At 40.0% G+C, this 22,247-nt stretch overlaps 2 protein-coding genes and 1 pseudogene across 3 annotated transcripts in view; 1 reads left to right on the forward strand and 2 right to left on the reverse strand.

Annotated features, from left to right (window-relative positions):
- LOC307033696 (butyrophilin-like protein 2) overlaps positions 1–22,247 on the forward strand; it is a 99,757-nt gene that overhangs the window by 10,307 nt on the left and 67,203 nt on the right. The window lies entirely within an intron of this gene.
- LOC307033691 (NACHT, LRR and PYD domains-containing protein 3-like) overlaps positions 1–22,247 on the reverse strand; it is a 39,491-nt pseudogene that overhangs the window by 9,431 nt on the left and 7,813 nt on the right. The window contains exons 5-14 of the transcript XR_013810626.1: positions 8,331–8,417; positions 7,869–7,955; positions 7,510–7,605; positions 7,336–7,410; positions 5,618–5,704; positions 5,309–5,385; positions 2,329–4,099; positions 2,078–2,243; positions 920–1,093; positions 49–95 (exon numbers count right to left, since the gene is read on the reverse strand). The product of XR_013810626.1 is annotated as an NACHT, LRR and PYD domains-containing protein 3-like (transcript). The remainder of the gene's footprint in view (positions 1–48; positions 96–919; positions 1,094–2,077; positions 2,244–2,328; positions 4,100–5,308; positions 5,386–5,617; positions 5,705–7,335; positions 7,411–7,509; positions 7,606–7,868; positions 7,956–8,330; positions 8,418–22,247) is intronic.
- On the reverse strand, positions 16,483–22,238 carry LOC307033697 (stonustoxin subunit beta-like). The gene is made up of 3 exons (XM_079672240.1): positions 22,108–22,238; positions 21,242–21,288; positions 16,483–21,109 (listed from the first exon to the last, which is right to left on the reverse strand). Exons 1-3 carry the CDS (start codon positions 22,152–22,154, stop codon positions 20,577–20,579), a joined length of 627 nt encoding a protein of 208 aa, XP_079528366.1. The 5' UTR covers positions 22,155–22,238; the 3' UTR covers positions 16,483–20,576.

A 22,247-nucleotide genomic window follows, 5' to 3' on the forward strand; every position in this document is an offset into this window, starting at 1 on the left:
CGTGATCAGGACAATAACCAGATATCCAGGTTTTTCACAAATACTTACATTTCTTTAGTCCATCTATCATCCGGTGACTTCCACCATGTTCAAGACTGTAAAGAAACATTTGGGTTCAATCTTTCAGACAAAGAACAACCATTAACTGACACCTTGTTGCTTAGTTTTACTGTATATGACACCGTTCTACTTGAATTTAGGGTAACCTTGAGTATAGAGATGTCCCTATCGGCCCCGATCACGTGATTTTCAAAAGATCGGAATCGGGAGAAAAAAATCGGGGATCGGGATTTTTCTTCTTTGTTTTTTTTGTTTTTTATAAATACTTTTTTTAAATTTTGTATTCAATGTTACAAAATAAAAATGACCATGTTCAAGTCTTAAAGTCATCCTGAGGCCTTAGTTTTGGTTTTCAAATTACACAACATCATGTATGTGTTGCTTCTTTGGGGCTTGTTTTCATAGACCTGGTTGCTTATTTCTCTCAAATCTGGCAACAGAGTGGGCAGGGCGCAGTGTCTAATTGTAGCAGTAAGCTAACGAGTACTGATAAGCTTTATTTTGTATTGATCCAATGCTGCACAACTGAACTGATCCAATGCTGCTGTGAAAGAAAGAAGCTATATCCATGTTGGATAGAATATCCAATTTAAATACAAAAATAACCTTAAGGGACAACTTGAATGCTTTTTTTCTTTTTTTTCTCTTAATGCATTGCATAAAGATCGGATCGGGAAAAATCGGTATCGGCAAATTGTCAAAATCAAATGATCGGAATCGGATCGGGAGCAAAAAAAGGTGATCGGGACATCCCGAAAGTAGTTTTTCAATACACTCTATCTCACTATTGTTGATTTGTAAAGGTATGCCACCATTGTACCTCTCTCACTTCAGTAGAAAATATATCTGGTGCTCTTACTGGAGTCTGCTGAGCTTGTATTGTGTATTATCTCTCAGCTCAGACATCAGCTTCTCCCCAGAGTCTCCCAGATTGTTGTAGCTCAGATCCAGCTCTAGGAGATGGGAGGGGTTGGACTTCAGAGCCAAAGCCAGATCAGTGCAGCCTTTCTCTGTGACCTGACAACCTGACAAACTGAGGACACACAGGGTTTGGTTTGTTAGCATGCAGGTATGATACTGGTCGGTTCACATTCCTTGCTATTAGTCCTGAAGTAAAATCGAATGGGAACAGGGTTCTATTCATTATACTGCCAAGGGTTTGCCTCCGTCTGACTTATGTTACGCCCAGATCTAGGGGAACCTAGGTGCAGCATAAAATGTGCACTCTCTCCTCTTTTCCCACTCCCAAGAACAAACAATGAGACAGTGAATGCCGTTTGGTAAATTGAATTACCAAAGTTTTTGTTTTACAAATAAGTGCAACAACCCACAAAACAAACAAATCTCTGAACACAAAAACCTTTTCTAACAAATAAGAAAATAAACATACAGGACTCTTACCTACACTGACGTAAAAACAGGAGAAAACAAGAACCAACCAAAAGAAAAAGGGTTTCACACTTTCACATAGACTTAAGGCGTGTCCAACAAGGACAGGTTAAAGTTATGGCTATCCTTCCAAGGTTTACAAAATATACAAGGACAGAAGTACAAAAGGACAGAAGTACAAAATATGCAACAGTTGGGAGCAGGAGAAGCTGAGTCGGAGAGAGCGGCCGAGGAACTGCACGGCTGCAGCTTAAATGCTCCCCTCTTCTCCAGGTGGACCAATCAGCAGGTTGAAGGTAGCTAATCAGCTAACGGGCACCACCTGCTTGCTCACACACACACACACACACACACACCCACACACAGGAGGAGGGAAAAATCTCTACACACAATACACATAACGACCAGGGTCGTAACACTTAACATGCATTTATTCCACGGCTTAGTTGAATACTCGATTCTGATTGGTCAATTTGGACATTTCAGAGGTTAACACTCGATAATGAACATTGCTAAGGACAAGGACACTATCGGTCCCTTGCAGACAAACGGACGCAGAAGGTATGAATCGTCCTTTAGACAGAAGGAAACATTAGAGCACATTTCTTTGTAAACTTCCAGTAAATACCTCAGCCTTTCGAGTCTGCAGCCTGCATTGGACAGTCCGTCACAGAGCAGCTTCACTCCTGAGTCTTTCAGGTCATTGGTGCTCAGATCCAGACCTCTTAGAGGGGAACTTCAGCCCAAAGGAGAGATGTTTCACCCATTCTTCAGTCACTTTGCAGTCTGCGAGGCTAGCGGTGGATAAAAGGGTTTCAATAATGCAAGAAAAGGTGCTACTTTATGAAGGAATACGTAAAAAAAAGGAGATAAACTTACATGGCCTGCCTGCTGATCCTCACTGCTGGTATCAGCCTCCTCCTGCCTTCGTCTGACGTGTTGAAGCTTTTCAATTCCAACGAATCCAGCCTGTCTTTTGATACCTGCAGCATGTAGGCCAGCGTAGAGCAGTGCAGAGGAGTCAGCTCAGTTTTTGAACGATCAGACTTCTTGAGATATTCCTGAATCTCATCTTTGACTTTATTGTCTCTCATCTCGACCATGCTCTGGAAGAGGTTGATGCAACTCTCCGGGGAAAGGGCCTTTTTTCGGAGGGCTTTAAGGTGCGTCAAGATCTTCTTGTCGGTATCTTGGCTCGGGTCTGGCGATGTCAGGAGACCCTCAAGGACTCTGCGGTTTGGTTCTACCAGAAGGCCAAGGAGGAATCTCAGGAAGAAGTCCAGGTGGCCGTTCTGCTCCTCCAATACTTTGTCAACGGTCATCTTCATAAGATCGTATAAGGTATGTTCTTGGTCCTTCAAGTCGAGGAAGTTGCCCAGCTCTTTTGTATTCTTGCTTATGAAACATTCATAAACATAAACAGCTGCAAAGAACTCCTGAATGGTCAGGTGCACAAAGAAGAAGACCTTTTTCTGGGAAATTACATATTCTTCCCGAAGAACCGTGGAGCAAAATCCAGAGTAGATGGTCGCCTCTTGTAGGTCAATGCCACAGTCTGTAAGGTCTTGGTCATAGAAGATGATGTTGTTGTTCTGCAGCTGAACGAATGCAAGTTTGCCGAGTTTCAGAATAAATTCCTTCTGTGTCTTCAGAAGTCTCTCTCTGTTTCTCTCTGTCTTCTTGTCACACGTTCTGCTGCTGCGTTTTGTTTGGGCGAGCAGGTAGTGCGCCATCAACTCTGTCAGGGTTTGCGGAGTTTCTGCTTTCTCGTCTCCCGCAAAGATCTCCTTGAATAATATGCCAGAAATCCAGCAGAAGATGGGGATCTGGCACATGATGTCGAGAGTCGGCGAAGAGCGGATGTGCGAAATGATCTTTTCAGGAAGGTTCACGTCATCTCTAAATCTCCTCCTGAAGTATTCTTCTTTCTGGGAGTCATTGAAACCTCGTATCTCCGTCACCATACTGACATACTTTGCAGGGATCTGATTGGCTGCTGCTGGACGGGATGTTATCCAGAGGTTGGCATTGGGAAGGAGGTTTCCCTGAATGAGGCTTGCTAGGAGATTACCAACAGATGTTTCTTCAGTGACCGATTTAACCGGCTTGTTCTCAAAGTCCAGGTTAATTCTGCTTTCATCCAGGCCATCCAGGATCACTAAAACCTTGGCTTTGTCTAAAACCTCTGACTCTTTCAAATGTCGAAGTGTGGGGTGAATATCAGTCAGAAGCTTGAGCAAGCTTTTGTTACCTCTAATCAAATTCAGCTCTCGGAAAGCAAGACTGAAAACAAACTCAAAGTCCTGGTTTGCTTTTCCCTCGGCCCAGTCAAGAATGAATTTCTGCACAGAGAACGATTTTCCAATCCCTGCAACGCCCTTCGTCAGGAATATTCTGCAGATCGTGTCTTGGGGAAGAACATTTCTAAAGATGTCATTGAGATGGACTGTATTTGTAGAAGACGGTAGTCTTTGTAGTCTGAACGAATGTTCTTCATGTGGCCCTTCACTCTCTCCGGTGCTGATGATGAGCTCTGTGTAGATGCTGTCCAGGGAGCTCTCTTGGTCGCAGTTACCTTCAGATGTCTTCGCAAATGTCTTCAGCATTTCATTTCTATGATTGGTCTGTATTTTTAAAAGATGGCTGCCCCCTGTAACAGTAAGATAAATGCTCAATTCCAGTACTGATGTTGATATTCATCCATTACTACTATTAGCTGTAGTAGGGCTGCACGGTTACGGCAAAAATACAAACAACAATTGTTTTGATCAATATTGAGATTACCAGTATTTATCAGGATTATTCATTGATTTTAGTGACAGAATATTTTAATTGCACTTTCACATTTATATACACATTATATACATTTAACTTGTTCGTTTAACTTGATATGCAGCTGCGTTGTCTATAAGTAAACCAAAGTATTATATTCAGAATCAGAATACCTTTATTAGTACCACAGGCAGCTGCGATACCCTTAATTAGACCCTCCAGAAAAACGCGATTCTGCAGAATTTACCGCATAATCAGCAAAATGGCGCAGATTTTTAAAATGCCGCATATTTATCAAAAGGCCGCATAATCCCCGAATTTTTCCACAAAGTTGAGAAAAAAAAGTTAACTCGTCTTGACGTCATCAGCTCGCGCATCACAGAATGTAAACAACACTGTATAGAGTGAACGTGTGGAGCTCCCACGATCTCATTTACCGACGAGCATTTCTACTAAAGACCTGGCAAAAAGTGGGGGGAAACTATTCTGCACCCCGTGCAACTGTGTGTTGGAGCATAAGAGAAACTCGACGGGGACGACCCACTTTGATTCATTCAAACATTCGAAAATGCTTTCTGCTGCTGCGGACAAGAAAGCCAAACAACTCACGTTCACGAGGCATCAACCTCCAAAACCCTTTAGAGGGCTACAAGAAACGAAGTGAGTAGCCTACAAGATTGAAGCTGCAGATAACGAACGAGTAAATGAAAACGGAATGAGGCGGAGAAGTGTGTGTGTGTGTGTGGGGGGGGGGGTGTGTGAGATTAAAATAGCCCAATTGCTTTTACAATAAATAAACATTGAATGTGTTTAATTGAATAGTAAAGGGGTTTAACGTTAGTGGCAGGTTGTGTGTGAGAGAGAATAAATAAGACAGCCCAATATTTAAAAAAATTGTTATTCTTTTTTCCCGCATATTTAGCATATTTAGCAACTTTTCGCATATTTCGCAACTTCCCGCAATTTCACCGCATAAAATCACATAAAAAACCTGCATGTTTAGCCCGCATAATCAAGGAATTTAACCCGCGTTTTTCTGGAGGGTCTACTTAATAGTAGTATTTCATACATAAGTATTCAAACTTACCAGGGTCCTCCTCAGCTTCTCTCTGTGGTTCAAGATCTTTTTTAGGTTTCTTTCTAACTGGCTCCTCGGTTAGCTCGCTGTAGGGTGAAAGTGTAGTATCAGATAGTATCAGATACGGCGAGGATTTGTTCAGAATCAAAACAAAAGCATATTTTGAATGCAGCTCTAGTGCAGTGACCAATTAAACAAAAAGAAGACATGGTGTGATCAGATGAAGAGTCAAACTGAACAGAAATAACTTACAGAGGCTAGCCGACTGTAAGTCACCTGTCAGCCATTTTAATTGATATTGCACAATATTTTTATTACCTTTTTTTCACATCAAAGCTTAACGGCTCGCCCATGGATCGATGACTCCCAGCGACACTTGGAGCTGCTGACTCGCTCGACGGTGAACTAAAAAAAAAAGAGAAACATTTTAGGATTACCGTTTGGGCCCTTTTCTAAATAATATTATCACTGGCAGAGATACTTGGAGCTGTGGACTCATCTTCATTCATCTGTGAACTAATGAGAGAAGAAATACTCAAAATAGTCTAAAAATAAATAACTAAAGGCCCTCTACGTCTGCAGGAACATTCTCCCTGAACTAGGAATCTTTTTAGGATTTGAATAATTTAAATGCAGCTCTAGCGCAGTGAACAATTAAACAAAAGAAGACATGGTGCAGGGCCGTGGGAAGTAGGGGTGCTGAGGGTGCTGCAGCACCCCCTGGTGGAGGACAGGGGATCTGCACTTCCACAAGATTAAATGCAAATATAATACAAAAAAAAACGAATTTTCCACCTTGATGTAACAACATTCATAATTAAGTAAAGATAACACCCTTTTCACCCCGGTTACATTTTCCAATTGCCCTGTACGATGGGTGCTGTAAGTGATGAAAGTGGGGAATGTTGGCTTATCGGGCGCCCGCAGCTCACAGCCAAAGTGAGAGAGATAGATAGAGAGATAGAGCGATAGATAGATAGATAGATAGATAGAGAGATAGATAGATAGATAGATAGATAGATAGATAGATAGATAGATAGATAGATAGATAGATAGATAGATAGATAGATAGATAGATAGATAGAGAGGGGGGGTGCACCGGTACCGGCGGGGATTGTTGTTAGCTTCTGCTGCGCTAACGGATATAAGAAGCTGTTTCTACAATAATGTGGAGGGAGAGTTCTGTCCTGTCAGACTGAGAGGCTCAGTGAGGTAAAGGACTCTGAGGGTTTAGATAGTTCACTTTAGTCTAAGTTATCTCAGTGGGTCTCGAACGTTTTGATCACAATTTATGTAAGCAAATACTTCAAAGGGACACCTTTATAATTATTAGGATAAATAAAAACAGGTTTGAAATCATTCCAATGTATACTATAGGACAGTAAACCAAAAATATTGTTTAAAACTTGAGAGATTTAAAAATATGCATAAATAAATGTTAACTGGTAAAATAAGATATAAATGAACCACAAAAATAAAACAAGTTAGCCTACATTTATTTGTTATTGGCTATGGTAGGTTATTGGTTATGTTCACATACAAACCGATCTTTTTCATATGGGTGTTTAGAGTTGTATCCCCTAGATCAGTCTCTAGTAATTGGGCGCTCAAAGTGCACCAGATTGAAGTATTTTACTTTAAAATGTTAAAAAAATCTTCCCGGGGGGACACCCCCGGACCCCCTCAGAGGATCTGAAGTCCACCCCCCAATTCAACATGTTCATGCAATACTAAATACATTTGAAGCCTTGTTGGATAAGCTGTCCACCATATCAATAAGTTTCTCTTTTTGTAGTGTATTGGTCTTTTGTAGAGGTTTTTCATTGCCAGCTAAAATCTTGCCTAGGGCAGCAAATGGGTCAAAACCGGCCCTGGTGTCATCCCCACAGCACCCCCCATTTGAAACATGTTCCCACGGCTTTGACATGGTGTGATCAGATGAAGAGTCAAACTGAACAGAAATAACATACAGAGGCTCGCCGACTGTAAGTCACCTGTCAGCCATTTTAATTGATATTGCACAATATTTGAATTACCTTTTTTTCACATTAAGGCTTAACGGCTCGCCCATGGATCGATGACTCCCAGCGACACTTGGAGCTGCTGACTCGCTGGACGGTGAACAAAAAAAAAAGAGAAAATCTTTAACTTGTTATACACATTGCTGAATGTAAATGTATTTATGAATATTCAACAAAATGTAGGATTACCGTTTGGGCCTTTTACCAAAGTCTATTAGCTTGTCTTTGGATCGATCTCTGGCAGGGATACTTGGAGCTGTGGACTCATCTTCATTCATCTGTGAACTAATGAGAGAAGAAATACTCAAAATAGTCTAAAAATAAATAACTAAAGGCCCTCTACGTCTGCAGGAACATTCTCCCTGAACTAGGAATCTTTTTAGGATTTGAATATTTTAAATGCAGCTCTAGTGCAGTGACCAATTAAACAAAAGAAGACTGTGTGATCAGATGAAGAGTCAAACTGAACAGAAATAACTTACAGAGGCTAGCCGACTGTAAGTCACCTGTCAGCCATTTTAATTGATATTGCATAATATTTTTATTACCTTTTTTTCACATCAAAGCTTAACGGCTCGCCCATGGATCGATGACTCCCAGCGACACTTGGAGCTGCTGACTCGCTCGACGGTGAACTAAAAAAAAAGAGAAACATTTTAGGATTACCGTTTGGGCCCTTTTCTAAATAATATTATCTCTGGCAGAGATACTTGGAGCTGTGGACTCATCTTCATTTATCTGTGAACTAATGAGAGAAGAAATACTCAAAATAGTCTAAAAATAAATAACTAAAGGCCCTCTACGTCTGCAGGAACATTCTCCCTGAACTAGGAATCTTTTTAGGATTTGAATATTTTAAATGCAGCTCTAGTGCATTGACCAATTAAACAAAAGAAGACATGGTGTGATCAGATGAAGAGTCAAACTGAACAGAAATAACATACAGAGGCTAGCCGACTGTAAGTCACCTGTCAGCCATTTTAATTGATATTGCATAATATTTTTATTACCTTTTTTTCACATTAAAGCTTAACGGCTCGCCCATGGATCGATGACTCTGAGCGACACTTGGAGCTGCTGACTCGCTCGACGGTGAACTAAAAAAAAAGAAAACATTTTAGGATTACCGTTTGGGCCCTTTTCTAAATACCGTAATTTTCGGACTATAAGGCGCACCTGAATATAAGCCACAGCAGCTAAATTGAATGATGTGTACATATGTATAAGCCGCACTGGACTATAAGCCGCAGGTGTTTTAATGTTTAATTACCATATGTAAGGGTTCGTGCACAGAGGGGATTGTCGGGAAAGAGATGGCTGTTTGAGGAAGCTCCCATTTATTAACATTTCAACAAACAAGTTGCATATTTGCATAACGTATTCAAGTGTTATTATTTAGTGCAATAGTAGCTACAGAACATGTGCTGTGTAAACTGTACTGTATCACATAGCGTTTCAGACACACAAACTTTTCAACTTTCAAACTTAAACGGTGCGCTCCCAGCGCACGTACCGGCAGGGATCTACAGCAGTGGTTTTCAACCAGTGGTACGGGGACAAACTGTCTCGCTCTCGTAATGTCTGTCTGTCTTGCTCTCGTTCTGTCTCTCGTACCACTCTCGGTTCAACTTTTACTTTTGCGCGCTCCCTGTCTCACTCTTTTCCGGCCTCCAGCTTTTCCTGCTGGAGCCCGCCGCTTAAAGGTGGGGGACGCGGACCGGCCATAGAGCCCATAGAGTTAAAGGTGGTGGACTGTAACCTGTAAAATCCATAGATTTAGGAGGTCCCCTAGTGGCCGTTAGCTGTAACAATCCATAGATTAGCCGCACCGTTATATAAGCCGCAGGGTCGAAAAATGGGAAAAAAGGCGCGGCTTATAGCCCAAAAATTACGGTAATATTATCTCTGGCTGAGATACTTGGAGCTGTGGACTCATCTTCATTCATCTGTGAACTAATGAGAGAAGAAATACTCAAAATAGTCTAAAAATAAATAACTAAAGGCCCTCTACGTCTGCAGGAACATTCTCCCTGAACTAGGAATCTTTTTAGGAACTCATTGCGTTTTGGACAAAGGGACAAAAATTAATTTCACGGTACAATATGTTACCCTGTGACGGTCATGGGGTAAAACTTTCCAGATGTTAGGTCACTTTGGGGTAGGGTTTGCCGTGCAGAACATTTTTGATTTGGTGAATACTCACAATGTGCACTTTATTAAGTTGTAATAATGTTTTCAGACGAGAAAGAAAGCATTAAGATTCCCAATATGTGGGCAATAGGGGTGTAACGGTATACGTATTCGTACCGAAAATATTCGGTACGGGCCCTTCGGTTCGGTACACGTGTGCACCGAAATGCACCGAACGAATATAACGTTAAACGTAAAGAATTGAGAACGTGAACAACTTTTTGAAAGTAATCTCAGGTGCTGCGTCGCAGCATTCAGAGTAATTTGCTCACATTGGGTTCAACGCGTCATAGAGCGAGCAAGTCATTTCATTGGACGAGAGGCATACTATGAGAGCTGGTCACAGGGATGCGTTCAAATGTAGTCAGTAATTTGAGGAAATGGTGAATGCAGATAAAGTTGAGCTCGAAAATCCTCCAGCATCATTGAAGTCTCTGGTTTGGGAACATTTTGGTTTCACAGTAACGTACAAGGATGATGGACAAAGACAGGTGAACCGAACCAAAGCTGTTTGTCGGCATTGTTCACCTAAAATCGGTTACGCGGCTGGCAATACATCAAACTTGCACACTCATTCGAAAAGGCATCACCCGAACGTGAATATCACTAGCATTTAAGCCTCCGCCACTCGCAAAAAGTTCAGACCGAGCCAAAGCTATTACAAACGCCAAATATCCTTATGTTGCCATGGTAGCAAAGCACTGGCTGTATCTGCTACCTCTGTCCCTAGAGAGGGTGTTCTCCACAGCAGGAGACATTGTTAGTGCCAGCAGATCTGCCCTTTCGGCAAGCAATGTGGACAAGTTCATTTTTCTTAAAGAAAACATGACAAGCAAGTCCTAATGTCAAGCTGGCTGCCTAGGTACTAGTACTATACAGTTCAAATACTGATTATTTCAGTTCATCAAAATGCTGCACCTTAATGTTTATTTTATGATATTTTGTATTTAATTGAGTGAATACATTATTCACAGTTTAATAATAATTGAAAAACCCCAAAAAATATTTCATGTTTTGTGATAATTTTTTCTGCTGTACCGAAAACGTACCGAACCATGACCTAAAAACAGAGGTACGTACCGAACCAAAATGTTTGTGAACCGTTACACCCCTAGTGGGCAATTTATCCGAATAATCCCTTTTAGAAAATGTCTTTAGACTTTCAGAAAGTTGCTTGCTAGGTACTAAAAAACTGTATCTGCAATGTTAGTTGCACGCAGAAAATACATAAAACTGCCCTCGCATTGGCAGAACAATTAGCAACACCTTAATAGGTCTGAAGACTGCGACACAAATAATCTTATAGTTCATTTAATAATGAAGTCCCTTAAAGCTGAAACCACGAGTCGACAGCCATGTTACTGTATGACGTTATAAAGTATTGTGATTATACATAAACAAACATGTTTGAGAAGGAGGCTTCTCAAACCACGGCCCCAGACGCAGTTTAGAAATAAATTAGTTCCCGATCATTTGTATGTCTTTTTGGTGGACGCCACACTCTTACATTTATATCAAACCTAAGTCTTGCAATTTTTATTTTTTTTAAGTATTTGCACTTTAAAAATCCCCACGAGCTTTACTTTCGGTTTTCTGTTGCACAGTGGACCGTCTCTCTGATGTAACTTTGTTCAATCACCTTTTAAACAAGTACACATCTGAGTACTTCTACTTTTACTCAAGTACAAGATCTGACTACGGTACTTCTACTTTTACTCAAGTACAAGATCTGAGTACTTCTACTTTTACTCAGGTTGAAACCACGTTTAAGAGTCTACAGCCATGTTACTGTATGATGTTGTAAAGTATTGTGATTATACATAAACAAACATGTGGAGGAGTTGAAGTGATAGGCCTACTGTGTTATCTGTGATAGGGTAGCAGATTACCTTTGCTCACTGCTGATTGGCGGATCAGAGATGGACTTCCTCCTTGTTTTTCTCTTCTCTGCCATTTCTGCAGCTGAAAAACAAAACACAGGAAGCCAAAAAATAACTTCAATAACGGTCAAATCTCAGGATAATATCACGTTTTCCCTCCTGTTTACGTTAATTATGGCTAATTTACGGTGCGTTGCAACAACAGGCCTTGATCATCAAGGACGGTCTGCAACAGTCTGATTTGTATGACATTAACGTGGCTTTTCTACAAAACAACTTCAAGTAAATGCATTAAAGCCACATAAGAGCTAGATATTACAATACATGTGCTTAGAAATATCGGTATGGTCATTCCAGAATTGGAGGACAATTTAGACACCAACATTTTTGAAAAATGAACCTTTTATTTTATAATGTTTTTTTATGTATTTAGGAAAAACAGATAATAAACCATCAAAAAAAGTGATTTGCCCAGCTTGGCATCAAATGTATATTTTCCAATGAAGAATTACCCCTGTTATTCTAATTATAGTAACAGGGTTGAAAGTAACAGGGTTGAAAATCAATGCTAATTTGAGCCTTTAACCTCAGGAATTATTGCTAGATGTAGCATGTAATGCTACTTTCCAAGGCAATGAAAAACTTGGATATCTAATGCAAGAAAGATCACTTTGAAATTAATATGCTTTATTCTGATAATATCAGTAACAGGGTTGAGTGGGTCAGAGTGCCACACTCTTTTACGACTGAAAAGATTGTAAAAATATGAAAAATAAAAGAGAGGACTTAGTTTTGGTCTACCCATGGCACTAGCACATGGCTTGCTGATGTCACTTCCACTGTGTCATCTGATTTACAGTTTTTTCACTTCCTGTGCCAAGCTAAAAAGGTTTCGGTAACAGAGTTGCACGCATGTTGAGGGACACACCTTCTGTGCAAAATGACTGTTATTTAAAATATGTTTATGATTTAACAAATAGATTTTACCATTACAAGAGACATATATCAATAGAATAATACCAAAAAAAGTAAATAAAATCCCTATTTTAAATGTTATATTTGACATGCAAGTTGGTCACCAAGAAGCGGGGACAAGAGAAAAATGCCATTTTAGGGGATGTTCGAGAGCTATTTGATAATTTAAATAACATTTTGAAACCACTTTTTCTACAATTTTATATACGTTTTGTCTCAAGACAAGTATGTTTAACACAACAAGTGCATCTTTTAGCTTTTTGGGCATGGACTATTAGATTTATTATATGGGGGACATGAAATGTCCTCCAATTCTGGAATGACCCATCAGCTATGGTTTCAAAAAGTATATTTTAACATGCAAAAGGTCCCAACTATAGTATATTGATTCACCATTTGAATATAGGAAACCATTACATCATAATATACCACATGATAATACTAAAATATAATGCAAATTTGACATTGCAGCTTGCAAAATTAGCCAATCGTGTTTTTTTTATATACTTTTATTATTTCTTGTAAAACTACATATTTTAATATAATCAAAATAAAATGTAAATATTGGCTATAATACTTGTATTATAGGGGAAATGCATTTGAAATAACATTGTTTATGTAGTCTGGACAAAGTTCGCGGTACAGTTTATCCCGTCTTTGTTTACCTTTTCTTTCTTTTTTTTACGAAAATGACCGCAAACATATGTTTAACCTCGAGATCAAAAAGAGGAATTATGTACAAAATTCTCAAAAAATAAGAAGATCGAGTTTACTACGAGATACTTTGAAAATAACATAGTTTGTGATCGAAAAGTCTGTTGAAACATGGTTGCCACCCTTATCTTGTTGTTAACAGCTGCGCACTTCGCCATTACAGAAACAACATGTCGTCTTTACGCCCACACCAAAACCTAAACACGCACAAATGACACACAGCGATCATTGCAGCAAATACTAACAGGTGTCCAAAGTAGCCTGATAAAAACCGAACCCCAACTGTGGTGTCCTTGTGGCGATTCTTCCCCAAAGTATGTCTCGGAAGGTTTCAGGTTACATGCAGACAGTTTGGAAATCCTCATCAGATATTAACGTTGGGTTTCTTTCAAAATAAAACCCCCAACCCTCCCACTGATTGGATACAGCAGGCTGGATGGTGTCAGTTATTACTCTCACACTCAAAAGTATTATTATAATGGATATATTTCAGTTTAAAGCCCTCCACCCTGTGATCCTGCTGAACCTGAATGCACCTTTTGCGCAGAATAATCATAACAAGTAGTCAGAGGTGGAAGAGTTTTAAACTAACACAGGGTCCTTCAATGCACCGTGTACTGTAAACAAGACTAGTTGTTGGACGCTTTAGATTAGATTTAAGCATCATGTGCATGTTATGACACCTTCTCATTCGAATTGTTGCATTTATTTGTAATTTGTTCTTCGTTGTAGATTAATCCTGAAGACATCAAAACTATAAAAGAACACATGGAATTATCTAGTAAACAAAAAAGTGCTAAAAAAATCCAGAATGTGATTTATATGTTGCTGCTGCTGCAGAATGCTGAGGCTTTGAAGAATCTCAAATATAAATCATATTCTGGATTGTTTAACCCTTTCTTGTTAACCAGATAATTCCATATGTGTTATTTGTTTGGATGTCTTCAGTATTAATTTACAAAGTAGAAAAACATTTTAATAAACAAAAACCATTGAATAGAAGGTGTGTCCAAACGTTTGACTGGTACTGTATATCACATCAACATTTATACAAATGTACCTTAATTCATAAACATCTACAGGTTTGTCCAAAAGCCTTCAGGTCGTTCCGTGTTCCGTGTTTATAGGCCTACGTGTCTCTTTGTTCAGATAGGCGGGCCATTAGAAAGAAGGAAGTCTAAAGAAACATCCTTCCTGTTTTTAATATTTTGATTTAATTTGACTTCACGGGGATCATGAGTGCTGTAGCGTCTGGTGAGCCTGTAGAGTTTGAATGGTCTGTTGCTGCTCCCTGCTGGAGGAAATGCTGATAACAAGTGTAATGTGATCCTTAGGAGAGAGGCAGGAAGTCACTTTGCAGCAGAGATGTGAAGTAACTAAGTACATTTACTCAAGGGTTGCGTTCGAATAGTCCATTTAGCTTAGGAACCTTCCTAACCAAGTGAAATGACCCGGACGTACGTCAGTGGCAGCCATGTTAAGTGCCGTTCCAATTCTCTAAATGAAAGGAAAGGAGGTTTCAAACTTTCTTTATAACCTCCTTTAGCTTAGGAACCATTGGACCTCCCTTGACGAAAGGAGAGGAGAAAATGCTGTCCCATAATGCATTGCAGCCGCAGCGTTTGCCGTTGTCAGCATGGTTGTCAGTACACGATCGGCTCGGTTATGGCTAGAAAGGATCCGTCTTGTGTGAAACTCTCGCGAGAGTTTGCAAGTCACGTGGCTGAATGTTTACGTTTGGCAGGCAGCCTTTCAGTTACGATCGTTAACATCAGTGGGCCACAGCAAATGATGGTGAGAAGCTAAACTATCTATTAATTATGTCAATGACAGAGAGTGTGATTGTTGAAATAGGGTGTTAGCGGTCTTGCTGGTGTTCAAAGAAGAATGACAACACTGTAGATCACCAACACTATGGTTTATTTTTTATTCACAGGCAAGTCAACGTTGTCGCAGTAAACGGGTCCTTTCTAGCCATGGCCCTGGAACCGCTGTCACTACCCGATCTGCAGCTCTTCCCGATCTGCAGGGCGGTTATAGCTAGAAAGGATCCGTCTAATGTAAATATGACGTCATGTTCTCGTTGTAACTTTCGTTGTAATCGGAGCGGCTCGGAAACACATCTCCAGCAGTAACATGATGCAACATACACATTAATGCAGCAGCAATATTAATAGAGAAACGTCAGACTTAATAGTAAAACACTGCAAGGGAACATTTTATTGCACCAGGAGCTATCTTGGGACTTTTACTGCGACAACGTTGACTTGCCTGTGAATAAAAAATAAACCATAGTGTTGGTGATCTACAGTGTTGTCATTCTTCTTTGAACACCAGCAAGACCGCTAACACCCTATTTCAACAATCACACTCTCTGTCATTGACATAATTAATAGATAGTTTAGCTTCTCACCATCATTTGCTGTGGCCCACTGATGTTAACGATCGTAACTGAAAGGCTGCCTGCCAAACGTAAACATTCAGCCACGTGACTTGCAAACTCTCGCGAGAGTTTCACACAAGACGGATCCTTTCTAGCCATAACCCGGTTCCAGGGCCGGTTCGGAGCTAGACCCTGATAAGCACCGGTGACGTCATGACGCAGCAACAGCACCAGTCGGTTGCGTAAAGCAGTAGAAACACTTTCGCAAGCAAAGAAGAAGAAAAACTGAAGCCCTTAAAGTCAAAAGTGTATAATATCTACCTGTAAATAATAATAAAAACCCTTGATGTATAACTTAACATCTCTGTCTCCTATTGATCTGAGTATATTATAAAGAATAACCAGTTAATCGAAGCATTATAGCACAGGCCTTTGTCAGATGGTTTATTACGCTGTTTTTTTTCTGCTTCGAATAGTTCTCTCTTTTCTCACCATACCTGTGTTTGCATCACTGCTTTAAGAGAGGGGTGTGGGCGTGCATGTGTGTGTGGGTATGGTAGAGCGAGAGTGAGCGAGCGGGATATATGTTTTCTAGAAGTGAAACGAGGCAATTCTTAAAAATATATATATATTCTTAAAAGTAAATTGTAAGAAAATGGCACCATGTAGTTTCTGTGTGTGTTTAAATTAAAAGATAATAATCAAAAACTGTGAATATAAACAGATTAATTAAAGGTAGGAAGTGTCCACCTGTGTTACAAATTGGTTCAAAAACAGAGCAGCTTATTTTATTAAGTGTTGGGATTTTTCTTTTAAATTAGAAATAATTAAGATTTTTTTCAGCTCATTAGATTTTCCATTTGAAAATATATCAAAAGATCATTCTTAACGTTTTTTACACCAAATATAATACAAAAAATGTGATTTCATGAAAAAGTGTTCCCACTGTGAGCTTAAAGAGTTCACAACCTGTTTATCGATTATCGTGACGTCTTTAAATGCAACATCCAGAAACAGATCTTTCTTTATCGATGTTTTATTGATATAGATGTGATGGTAACATGAAAACATCCAACATTTACTGTATGAAGCCATACCAACATGAAGGTAAAACACATGAAGAGTGAATGAGCAAAAACATAGGTTGCCATGGTTATTAATTAATCTAAATCACGTTGTTTTTATTGTCCAATTTAGGGAATATTAATTCAACTGGTTTGGATGGTTTTAACAATGAATGGCCTTCATCTGTTTTTGCACATTAGCTCTTCACATGTAACATGGAATATTAAATCTGCATGGTGTGTATGAATACTTGAGATATACACATCTTAGATTCCCAAACTGTAACTGATTTTTTTAAACAATATTCAGTATTTCTAGTGATTCATTGAGTGATTCAAACGTTTTTGTAATACCTTCTATACAGTATAGCTACATTTAAAAAAAAGATTAAAAGTGATGCAGATAAACAATTACAAGTCAAAAAACAAAAATACACTTTTTTTTTGCATGAACACAATCCCATAATCGTCAAACAAATGTTACAGACAGACACATTTTCAAAATTCAAGACAAACAATTTGATTATGGAATAAAGACACATCTAATGCTAATATGATTAATGATGGCATCCCTACAAACAATTCCAACCGGTGCACAAGCGTTACAGCATAAAGGAGACTCTGCAGGAAGCTCAAAACACAACGGAGACCAGGGGACACTAAAGAGTGACGCACACAGCTGGGAGACCAGGGGACACTAAAGAGTGACGCACACAGCTGGGAGACCAGGGGACACTAAAGAGTGACGCACACATCTGGAGACCAGGGGACACTAAAGAGTGACGCACACAGCTGGGAGACCAGGGGACACTAAAGAGTGACACACACAGCTGGGAGACCAGGGGACACTAAAGAGTGACGCACACATCTGGAGACCAGGGGACACTAAAGAGTGACGCACACATCTGGAGACCAGGGGACCCTAAAGAGTGACGCACACAGCTGGGAGACCAGGGGACACTAAAGAGTGATGCACACAGCTGGGAGACCAGGGGACACTAAAGAGTGACGCACACAGCTGGAGAACAGGGGACACTAAAGAGTGACGCACACATCTGGAGACCAGGGGACACTAAAGAGTGACGCACACAGCTGGGAGACCAGGGGACACTAAAGAGTGACGCACACAGCTGGGAGACCAGGGGACACTAAAGAGTGACGCACACAGCTGGAGACCAGGGGACACTAAAGAGTGACGCACACAGCTGGGACGGAGCGCTTGGTGACGTTCAGGATTGTAAAGCCGAACAACTCTCTGTTGTTGGAAACTCACCTAAAATGTTTTATGGTCTTATTTGAACAATGTGATCACATGACTGCTTCGGATGTTACTGCAGATCTGCTGTAATCTGAAAGCTTAGATCAGGGGTGCCCAACCAGTCGATCGCGATCGACCGGTCGATCGTGGGGAGATTCCCAGTCGATTGCGAGATGTGTCTAAAAATAGAACAACAATATTCTGTTTTATCCTTAATGTCCTATAACATAATCTTCCTGTGCCAGAATAATGCACTTGAACGCATCAAAGCTTTGTGATTGGCCGCCGTGACCCCATGTGTCGGGGCGTGGCTGGTGGGCAGTGGGCACTATTTCGCTGACGTTGTCCTCTTGTCAACACACAGGAGTGACAGTCCGCACACACACAAGACCGCAATTATGGCAGAAGCAAAAAAGGCCAAAATATAACATTTTTCACTCAGAGTGGGAGGATGATTATTTTGTTATCTATTCCAATTCAAAGTCCATCTGTCTCATCTGCAATGCCAGCGTGGCTATTGAAGAAGGGTCATTTAGGAGCGGCATTTCAAAATAGTGCACAAACGCTACGAGACGGAATTCCCTCCTAATTCTGCACTACGCTCCCAAAAGGGGAGGGACCTGAAAGGACAGCTAAATGCACAGCAGTCCATTTTCACCAGGCCCAACAACAAGAGCAAGGCTGCTACCATAGCATCTTATCGTGTCAGTCACGTTCTTGCGAAACACATGAAGTCTTTCAAAGACGGCGAAGTTGTGAAAAAGAAGCATTCCTTGATGCTGCCGACGCTTTTGGGGGACAGTAAAAATAACACTTGCATTTCAACAGGCTTTTGATATAATAAAAACTCATGTTAGATAACGTTATTAATCAGCTGTAAGTTTTAGTTTGTTTGAACTTATTCATTATAATTATTGTACAAAATGGTATAAGAATGCAAACATTAAGATCTGTTCTGTTTAAATTGATTATAGTCTATTATCAATTCAGGTTAAGAAACTAGTGTTGCTTGCATCCTATTTTAAAAGGGATTTCTTTTTATACTCTACTAAAATGCAACAAAAAAAAGGTTTGATTCTATTAATTTTGTCTTTTTTATTGCACTTTGGCAGCAGATTCCTGTGTAACTTCAGATCTGAGTTGTCTTATTAGTAAGCCTAATTTATACTTTTGTAGCAACACTATTTTTATATAATGGCAAAGAAAGGGTTCAGAGTCTTTTCTTTTTTTCCTGTGTCATATGTGGCAGCACTGTTCAAACATTACCCAAATTACTCACATTCACATGTGACATGTGAATAAACTCCAACTCTGTATCAACAACACTGTTGTGTAACTTCAGTTAAATACTTGTATGTGTGTAGATTAGAAAGAGGTAAGATAAAGGATCTGCAGTATTTTATGAAGTATTAATCGTACAAAGGTCAGTTTTATACAAGTAGAAGTGCGTATTTACCTGGTAGTAGGCTGTCAGTAATGGCTACGCCTCTCTATTTGGACTGGTAGATCTCGGCAGACTAGCAACTTTAAAAGTAGCTCTCGGTTAAAAAAAGGTTGGGCACCCCTGGCTTAGATACAAGATATGTTATTACGGTGGATATATGTATATGGATGATAGTGTTGAGGACTAAAGAGTAGATGAAGGAAGAGCAGCTAAAGTCTGGAATGCATTATTTACTTTTTCTAAAGTTAAGGCCAACTCAGTTTCTCTGTATTTGGTCATAGCTAGAATCTAAACACACCGATGAAGGAAGAGCAGTCTTTATTGCATTATTGGATTTTTTTCTAAAGTTACGGCACACAAAAGCTTCGTTTTCTGTATCTGCAAAACTACACACGACATGAAATGTGGAACCCCGTTCACCCCTCCCCCCGGACACAGTTAAAGATATTAAATCATTTAAAAATCATAGTGGAAAATAATAAAAAGGTAATGCTTTAAGCGTAACTGAAAAAAAAAAAAAAAAGATACAACGTATTTACACCCCAAAAACGAAAAGGCCTGGCTTCAAATCTAGTCAATTTAAAAAAAAAAAGTGCTAGTGCTGTACTCTCCTCTTTTGAAGAGGTGGGAACGTTTCTAAAGTCGTAGCATGTTTTTGTATTTGGTTGTTTTTTCTTTCTTTCTTTTTTTTATTCTCTGCGTAAAGATGCCTTGTGGGAAATCAGGCTTATATTACTCAAGCTAGGTTATACCCTACATTTACATATCATTACATTTAGATGATGCTTTTGTCCAAAGCGTCCTACAATAAGTGCAGTCAACAATGAAGATACAAACCATTGTTATTGCAATTGCATTAATATAAGCAACCATTTTATGAGTGGCAAGTCTTTTCTTGCTTTTTTGTTTGTTTTTCTTGTCTTATTTGCAAGGGTACGTCTTAAAAGGCATATTTAAGTCTTTGTACTGGTTTAAAAAGAAGTGACAGGATATTTCCGTAGAAGTACTTGCATTGACGACCCTTGATCTTCAGCACATGGCAATACAAAAGGCAAAGAAACTAAACTTCACCATGCAACAAGATTACTTATTTACAAGGCTGTAATCGATCAGCTGTATCACTGTCTACCTCTTGACTGGATCAACATGACATGTCACTTGTTGGACACTTTTACCCAAAGCAACTTACATACATCAATATACATCCATACTGTGGGCAAACCCTACAGGAGCAATTTGGAGTGAAGTGTCTTTCACAGGGACACAACGACATGCTGACTGCAGTGGGACTCGAACCTACTCTCCACTGATCTGAATATCAGCGCACTATTCCACCTCCCACACATCATTAGCAAAACAAGGCAAAAGACTGTGAGTTCTTGGGGACAGTGTGAAGTCCAACTGCGGGATAGAGCGGCGCGTTGAACGTTGTTTTAAAGGTATGGAGGCGGGTCCGAATGTCGGAGGAAACTCTGTAGAAAGACAGATTGCCGGCCAGCCAATCCAGATACACCCCCACCCGACTGGAGCGTGAATGATGTGGAGTCACACTGACTTTCTTTCCATCGCCCGTAACAAAACAACCATCATAGGAATAAACCAGACACCAGGACTTGTCGTTGCTTTCCAGTTTGCCATCATGCCCTTCCCTGCCAATGGATTTGTACGTTAATCCAACCATGAAGGGCTCCAACACCTCCATCTCCCAGTAGGAGCGCCCGTCGAGACCCTGTTCACACAACACCTGTTGGCAGGTAACAAACCTGTCTTTGTGATCGGGATGCGGCTGCTCGACTTCAACCCAGGTCACCTTTCTGTTCCCTTCAGAGAGAAGGAGGTTCTTGTGGATTGTGTTGGGGTCCAGAGTGAGCTCACAGGCATCTAAAAGGTAAGAAAACACTTTACTTTGGTAGTGTAGATTGCAGAATAAGTACCTTACCTTCAGGACTATTTGCAATATATTACCGTGATCAGGACAATAACCAGATATCCAGGTTTTTCACAAATACTTACATTTCTTTAGTCCATCTATCATCCGGTGACTTCCACCATGTTCAAGACTGTAAAGAAACATTTGGGTTCAATCTTTCAGACAAAGAACAACCATTAACTGACACCTTGTTGCTTAGTTTTACTGTATATGACACCGTTCTACTTGAATTTAGGGTAACCTTGAGTATAGAGATGTCCCGATCGGCTCCGATCCCCGATCACGTGATTTTCAAAAGATCGGAATCGGGAGAAAAAAATCGGGGATCGGGATTTAAAAAAAAAAAATTATAAATACTTTTTTTAAATTTTGTATTCAATGTTACAAAACAAAAATGACCATGTTCAAGTCTTAAAGTCATCCTGAGGCCTTAGTTTTGGTTTTCAAATTACACAACATCATGTATGTGTTGCTTCTTTGGGGCTTGTTTTCATAGACCTGGTTGCTTATTTCTCTCAAATCTGGCAACAGAGTGGGCAGGGCGCAGTGTCTAATTGTAGCAGTAAGCTAACGAGTACTGATAAGCTTTATTTTGTTTTGATCCAATGCAGCACAACTGAACTGATCCAATGCTGCTGTGAAAGAAAGAAGCTATATCCATGTTGGATAGAATATCCAATTTAAATAAAAAAATAACCTAAAGGGACAACTTGAATGCTTTTTTTCTTTTTTTTCTCTTAATGCATTGCATGAAGATCGGATCGGGAAAAATCGGTATCGGCAAATTGTCAAAATCAAATGATCGGAATCGGATCGGGAGCAAAAAAGGTGATCGGGACATCCCGAAAGTAGTTTTTCAATACACTCTATCTCACTATTGTTGATTTGTAAAGGTATGCCACCATTGTACCTCTCTCCGTTCAGTAGAAATTATATCTGGTGCTCTTACTGGAGTCTGCTGAGCTTGTATTGTGTATTATCTCTCAGCTCAGACATCAGCTTCTCCCCAGAGTCTCCCAGATTGTTGTAGCTCAGATCCAGCTCTAGGAGATGGGAGGGGTTGGACTTCAGAGCCAAAGCCAGAGAATT

The sequence above is a fragment of the Notothenia rossii genome, assembly GCF_949606895.1.
Source record: "Notothenia rossii genome assembly, chromosome: 3".
Taxonomy (NCBI): domain Eukaryota; kingdom Metazoa; phylum Chordata; class Actinopteri; order Perciformes; family Nototheniidae; genus Notothenia; species Notothenia rossii.

Excerpts from the sequence above, each read along its gene's own strand:
- LOC307033697 (XM_079672240.1), bottom strand. The coding sequence starts at position 22,154 with ATGTCTGAGCTGAGAGATAATACACAATACAAGCTCAGCAGACTCCA. Across the intron at positions 21,289-22,107 it reads TACAAGCTCAGCAGACTCCA|TCTTGAACATGGTGGAAGTC; the intron begins GTAAGAGCACCA and ends GTTTCTTTACAG. Across the intron at positions 21,110-21,241 it reads GATAGATGGACTAAAGAAAT|ATGCCTGTGAGCTCACTCTG; the intron begins GTAAGTATTTGT and ends CTTACCTTTTAG.